Genomic DNA, 7,248 nt, shown 5'->3' on the forward strand with positions numbered 1-7,248 from the left:
TACGTGGAACGTCTTTACATCGTTAATAGCACGTTAATAGAAAGGATGTAAGCGTAAGCATCTCGTATATAAAGCATTTCGAAAGCATCCCCTCTACATCCGCTCTGCATCCGCTCTGCATCCACTCTGCATCCACTTTTTCTGCTATGCGTCCGTTTCGCAATTATCTCCGGTAACCCCTTCGGAGCTGTCATCCCCTTCCATCCGCTTTCATCCGCTAGGCTTCCGATGAACATCCGTTTAACATCCCCGCTACATACTATTCACGTCCGTTCTATTTCCGTTCTGTTACCGCCAATTTTCGCCAATTTTGTCAATTTCTGGAGCGGATGAAAGCGGATGAAGCCATCCCCGAAATTTTGCTCGTCCGCTGTGTCCTTTCTGCATACGCTTTGTGTCCGTCGGCCAGTGGGACCGGGCCTTTACGTCGCAATCTATTCTTATCGCACGCTTTTGTAATAATAACACACGGTTCAATAAACGGATTTGCTTGATCTTACTACCGTTTTGAGTTATGCATCAGCCTCAATGTCGCCCCGTGTGGTTTGCCCGCTGTTCATTCACATTCACCATTGTTGGACGGGCTTTCACAAAAAAAAAAAAAAAAAGATATATATATATATAATGGTAATAATAATAAAAAAAAAATGCGATGGTCCTTGCTTTTCCAGTGATGGTTTCTAAGCCGGGCAATATTAGTATCGTTCTGTGCGTGTGCCACTTTTTCTTTCGTGGAAAACTGAGCAGAGAAAATGGGATTCCATGATCCATCGGGATGCATAACTCAAAACGGTAGCAAGATCAAATAAAATCCTATATGTATAGTAATGCTGACAATGATTTAAAATTGCCGAAGTACGTGTTCGGGGCGGGCGCAAGTCCACCTTTTCTTTCGAAGAATATCACAATTAGCGTACTAGTAATTCGAAGTGAGGTATAATGCACGTATGATTTGTTTTTCAGCTGTGACACGTCGTCTGCTGCTGATGATTGGTCCAGATTTAGACGTTTGGTGAAACCTTCGCCGAATTTTACCGAATTCATCCGAATTGCTTGCATTACCGCATACATCGTATGACCTTTCTCTTTGCTCTTGTTGCATTCCCAGCTGTCAAATGAGCAAAAGTCTTACTTTTTAACCTTTCCAAGATGCTAGCATCAGCACAGCGAAATTGCCAAATTGTAATATTTTTTTGACTGGTACTGTACTGCAGTAATACAACTGGCGTGCCATACTCGCGCGCACGTGTGTGTTGTGTGGAAATGCTACTGAGCTGAGTGCTGAGCGAGCTAACGTACAATTTGTACATGGCAGGGGGAGAGCTATCTGGAAGTGGGAAGATCGAAGAGACCACCTAGGGCCTAGTGTACCTCCGTGGTGTATGTGTGTTTCTACGTCTCTAGATCCTCCCGGACATCACTAGCAGGGTTGTGATCCTTGAATGTTCGTCAAGTCTCAAGATTCAGGTGTACCGTTTGTGTCTAGGGCACAGCCTCTCATATTTGATGTATTAAGTGTTCAGCTTTACAGCAACTGGTGTCAGAGCTCACGGCGCTCACCCGAGGAAAAAACAAACAGTCACAAACTCCGTCGAGATTCTCATCCGCAGCGAAGCGACCCACCACTAGCAGAGTTGTGATCCTTGAATGTTCGTCAGCGTACACACGTCGGCATCAAGGGAGTTCTGAAAGTTTTGTGAGTACCGGTTAGACATTTCTAGTTGGTATTACATTTGCACACCCATGGTCCATATGTTATGTCAAATAATCAATGATCAGCAACAGATGCATTTTTGGTGCTGTTACATTTTCCTTTCTTCTACTGCACAGACGTCAGACCAGGCCGTCACCACCACAGCTGTGCAGTCAAGCACGATCACATCTCATAATCAGGTGCTGTGGTGGAAAACCCCCCTGGCCCTGTTGTGGGTGTGTGCCACATCATGATCTGGATCTGTCTGGATCAGTACGCTGCCAGACAAAATGATCATCCCTCATCATTTTGTTAAGACACCATCATGGCTAGTCATGCTTTGGGAAAACGTTCTGTTTTTCAAATCTATGAGTAGACTATGTTACTTTGAAGTTTGATGACCCTGGCTGGACATGCGGTGAGCAAAGTTTGTCGAGAAAATGCCAAGCTTTGCTTTGATGTAAATTTACATGTACAAATTGTATGACAAATCTATTTTTATGATTGTTTTCAATTGACCAGTGCAGTGCCAGTAGCTATACATTGTTTAGCTACACATTATTGTACAGTAGCAATACATACTGTATATTCATATTGTACATTATTATTATGACTTTTATACACAAAACAGTGTCAGAAATTTGGAATTACTCTCAAATTTAGGAGGGACCACCACTTCATAGTACATCACCACACAAAATGCAAGCTACTACATGTGACAGGGATGGAATCGCAAGAAATGCTTTCATTGTACTGTGTCATTTAGCAATTTAAATCATATCGATCGGTGTGGGTGGGTTTCTGTATTTGAGCAGAATATGTGCACTTATTGGCATGCAGTCGACCGAGTTGTACGTGCGAATGTGGCACATTAAAAGAGTAAGAATCTTTGCTCAAATATTGTAAATGTTATAATGGTCGCTTATTTGTAAGCCAATCAAATCAATGATAACTTTGATAGAATGTTCAGACATGGAAATGATACTGAAAGAACAAGACATCTTATTCTATTTTGTTATTATTATTATTATTAGTAGTAGTAGTAGTAGTAGGCCTATTATTATTATTATTATTATTATTATTATTATTATTATTATTATTATTATTATTTGATTTGATTTTTCACAATATTTTTATTACCACTGAAGGGAAGCAGTGCAGTGAAATTTGCACACCATAAAATGGTTTTGATTTCATCAGTCTGTCGAGGAGGAAAGAAGGCTAACATCTAGCTATTAAACTGCGACCAGCCCTATGCTTCTTGCATTCAGCTACCACAGTACAACTGTGTAAAGGAGCGCCTCGGGGTTATGTAAGGTACCCTACAATGCCACACATGACAATTACTGACACTCGTGGATAGATAGTAGGTCTAGCTAGTAACATGACATTGCCTTGGCCCATTAATCATCAGTTCTCAAATTTTCTGCAATTTCAGAAAGCTGTGTTCTTGATGGCAGCCTGTGGTAACATGAAGCAAATAAGTTTGTATACATTACACATTCCTGTATTTGTCACAGAAATCATGTACTGTGTAGTCTAATCGATTAATACTGCACAGGAATATGTACAGTTATCACCTGTATCAACACACAATCTGATACGTTCCCACTTTTGTCATTCAGTTGTTTTTTTTTTAAAGATACATTGCAGAAAAAAAAATCTTAGTGTTTGAATATTAAATGGATGTCTTGAATTCATAAACTGAAGATTGAATTGGTTAAAAAGAAACGTTTATTCTTTACTGATTGAAAATATTCCATTTTTCTTTCATCACACCCTCAGGCATCACACATTGAGAAGTACAATGCCTGTTAGTACAGCTGCCCTCAAGCAGATTGCAGCTGTTGGAGGGATAATCTCACTTGGAGGAGCAGCCTACTTCTACAAGAGAATACAAGGTAAAACCATATACTAACAGTCCCTCAAATAATGATAGCTTAATGATAATAATTGCTCGTTTTGATAGAGCTCATTTCACACTTGTTACATAAGTATCTTAATGCACTTTACAGACTATTATTACCCTGGTCAGTGGATACATTATTTCCAACCAGCACTGACAGTGCTCACTCTCCACTCCCTGGGGAGCATTCCAGCCAGTCGCAGCCATTTTACAGGAGCACACATGCTGATCAATCAACATAAGCTTTGTCATCCTACCAGGTACCACTTTATACTCCTGGGTGGAGAGCAGCAATGTGGACATAGTGCCTTGCTGAAGGGTAAACGTGTCAGGCTTGGCATGGGCGCGTACGCTCACGAACCATACCACGCTCATGTTGTTCACAGATGAGCACTCTTATCCACTCAGCCATGACACAAGGGTCTTATGATAAGACCCTCTGTTATTATCTCAAGAGTAATTTTCGCATATTTTTCGTGCTGAATACAAATATTATAGTTTAAGATAGCGGCCCTGCCAGTAAAAAGTCTTTAATTGCCAACAAAATGTTACCCAAAAAAAAAAAAACCAACAAAAAACCCAACATTTCTAGAGCAAAGTTACGTAGATAAAAAGTGATATTGTTGTTATTGATTTACTGCTTGGCCTGTCATTAGGAACTAAAGCTTTCCTATTTTGTAGTTGATTTTATTTTCTATACATTTGGCAGTATACCAAGGAATAAAATTGATGATTTATTGTGTAAATTTTGATATTGCCCTCATAATAGAGAGTCTTTTCTTGTGTGATATCGACCACAATCCTTGTCGGGTGTGAGTAACTGAACTTGTGAATTATGATTACCTTGCTGTCAAAGACACTCATTGCAGCTGTTTTTCGCCAGTAGATTAAAAAGCACATGCTTTCCCTAGTTATGCCATACTAAAGATAAATATTTCTGAATTATAAACTACATTGCCTTGTTCATTTCCTGATATCTAATCAGAGTACCATGCCTTTTTTCTGTGTAAAGATATGTATAATAGAGGCAACTTTCTGACTCATTTTCATCTTTGTGTTTGGCTACAGACAATGTTGCATCTGGCTCATATTACTCCAAGACACTAGAGATCATCCGTCAACACAATGGGGCAACAGAAGTCCTGGGCCTTCCTATCAAGACAAAGTTTGTTGACCTTGGGAATAAGTTCAATGGCATTACTGCTCTCCAAGCAAATGTAAGTGTTATGGTTCACCAAAAACCTGGTAATAGAGCAAAATAAAAGCCAAATGAATTCCACATTGATAAGTTTTAGTATCTTTGAGGTAGTTGACATAGTATATCTGAAACTCTACCTATGACTGTCATGAACGTTTCCATCTAAGTACATTTGTATGTTAAAAAAATAAATATCTGTAGATGTTAATGTTCAAGATTTAACAGCAATACATTGTGTATGTACATGGAATCTTTGAATTTTATCCCATATAGCAGTCACATGCAGTGTATACAGTATCCCCCTTGGAAATTATGACCATGTTTCTAAGCTAAACCAGGAGTGTCATTTAGATCATGAAAGCCTCCATCTTACTGATGAAATGATTCAATCAAGCACTCTGGGTTGATCTTGCTTTCTACTGCTACAGCTAGCTATCCCAGTAAGAGGAGCTGTCCGACAAGGAACTCTCTACACATGGTCCTCCAGAGCCAGTATGCAGGATGAGTGAGTCATAAAGTTCCATTTATCTGAAGTCCATCAATCATGATTTTTTTTTTTTCAGATTTTGGATATCATTTATCTTTGTTTGTGGCAAGACAGATAACAACATATAGATGTTCAAAGCTCCAATGTTTATTTCAAGTTCCATAATGTGTGTCCTTTAAAAGTGGAAACTTTCACGCATGTCGCATGACCAGAAACTAATGCAAAAATAAGAGCCCAGGAATGAGTTTGCTTGTCATACAGTTTTCATGTACCATGATGTAAGGTTTTGACTCCACAGAATTGAGCACACAAAATTTAACTTACTCAGCAGAGCTGGAAAAATTACTTCACAAAATTATCCACTTTTATACTATCTTCTTATGGAGCAGTGTGTGTCCTAGTAGCCACTAAACACAAACTGAATCATAGACCTTTGTGTATGAATGATCAATCTTACTTTTTTCAAGAGTTCTTTCTCAAAACATTTTCTCCACTTTCTCATCAGCTGGAGTGTGCAAAGGATCGACTTGGAAGTGAACAACCCAAGGAGGAGAGTAACAATCTATGTAGCGCCCTCTGGTGGAGAATCAGAGTCAGCTGACCAGAGCTTGCCTTCACTAGCAGACCAAGCTGAAGAGATTGGGGACAGATGACACAGTGTGTGAAATTAGCTTTCCGCTGTAAGCATGGACACTGGTATCAACTCTCATGTGGTCTATAGTCTTTGAAAGTAAAAGATGACAGTTTCACTTCAAATTGAAGCCTTCAATATGCAATGTTTTATATGTGTCCTGCCGAGACAAAAGGAACCAAAAGTGCAGTTATGTGGCACTATCGCTATGATTGCACTGTATACACCATCACTTGAGTATGGAGGAGTCATTATCTTAAACTTTATGTCAATTGCAAAATTATGTGATCATAGTGCCAAATACCTACGTAACTGATCACCGCACAAAGAGCTGATACACGCGTCTTTATACAATACACAACAAAGCAAAGGGAGACACACCACAGACCACGTCAACCTCTGTGGAGAGTCGGCTAAGAACTGCTTGCTCACACAGCCCTAGCGAGATTATACCCACGTGCGACCCGTGCCCCCCACTCCACCCTTAGGTCAAGGGGTCACCGCACGCCACCTACGTCCTACCAGACGTACCAGAGACACCTGCTTCCAGTGCTCTAAACTCATTTCATTACACAGCCCCTCCCTAAGACTAGTCAGTCCCTTGACTAGAGCATGGCTTCTCATACACAATGAAATGACCAAAACCAGATACTAAAATTCCATATCCCTCGCAATTAGAAACATAAATAATAACTCAATATCGACCTGCTTATTTGAACCTCTCCAATTAGCAAAGCAATCTTTACCTCTTCTTCTAAGCACGCTAAAACAAACAAGTATCTCACATAAGAACATGAACCACTTTCTTGCGACTTTGCATTAATGTGTACTTACCTAACTCTTATCAACACAATGGTAAAAGCTGAATCATTACGTTGCGTTTGACTTATTTATAGGTCCCAGGAGTTTGGCCTTCAGTCTTTGTTATGACATAAATCTTAAATTAATCAGAAATTAAGAGCACCTTGTGTATGTAATACCATTCCTGTCGTTGAGGTGATTTGTACTTTACCAGTGGTAACTCTTACTGTAGATCAAATTGTATTTACACTTAATTACATGAATAAACAAAAATAAACAAAGCTCTCGATATAGCAGTCCACATTATCTTAAACACATATAAAACACTGGAGCGTCACTAGTCATTGCACCTCTTCGCTAGGTCTGAACTCCCACCACAGCGTCAACGAAGAATTCCATGCGTCGTTCCAGCTTGTTGAACAAGACTCCGTCCTTGTATGTCATCTCGCGGACGGTCTCTGTGATCTTGTGTACCTGGCCAACGAGAACCTTGGCCAATTCCCCCTCCATCATAGGTTGCCCTGGTGTCCCA

At 39.9% G+C, this 7,248-nt stretch overlaps 1 protein-coding gene across 2 annotated transcripts; it reads left to right on the top strand.

Annotated features, from left to right (window-relative positions):
- Positions 1 to 1,411: 1,411 nt before the first annotated feature.
- On the top strand, positions 1,412 to 6,152 carry LOC140233442 (cytochrome c oxidase assembly factor 1 homolog). Of its 2 annotated transcripts, none has more exons than XM_072313552.1 (5): positions 1,412 to 1,467; positions 3,479 to 3,594; positions 4,668 to 4,816; positions 5,226 to 5,302; positions 5,790 to 6,152. In XM_072313552.1, exons 2-5 carry the CDS (start codon positions 3,501 to 3,503, stop codon positions 5,935 to 5,937), a joined length of 468 nt encoding a protein of 155 aa, XP_072169653.1. In that variant the 5' UTR covers positions 1,412 to 1,467; positions 3,479 to 3,500; the 3' UTR covers positions 5,938 to 6,152. The 2 variants fall into 2 exon arrangements, with proteins under 2 accessions (XP_072169653.1, XP_072169654.1); XM_072313553.1 differs by lacking the exon at positions 1,412 to 1,467 and adding an exon at positions 1,627 to 1,696.
- Positions 6,153 to 7,248: the final 1,096 nt, after the last annotated feature.

Source organism: Diadema setosum, chromosome 9 (genome assembly GCF_964275005.1).
Source record: "Diadema setosum chromosome 9, eeDiaSeto1, whole genome shotgun sequence".
Classification (NCBI taxonomy): Eukaryota; Metazoa; Echinodermata; class Echinoidea; order Diadematoida; family Diadematidae; genus Diadema; species Diadema setosum.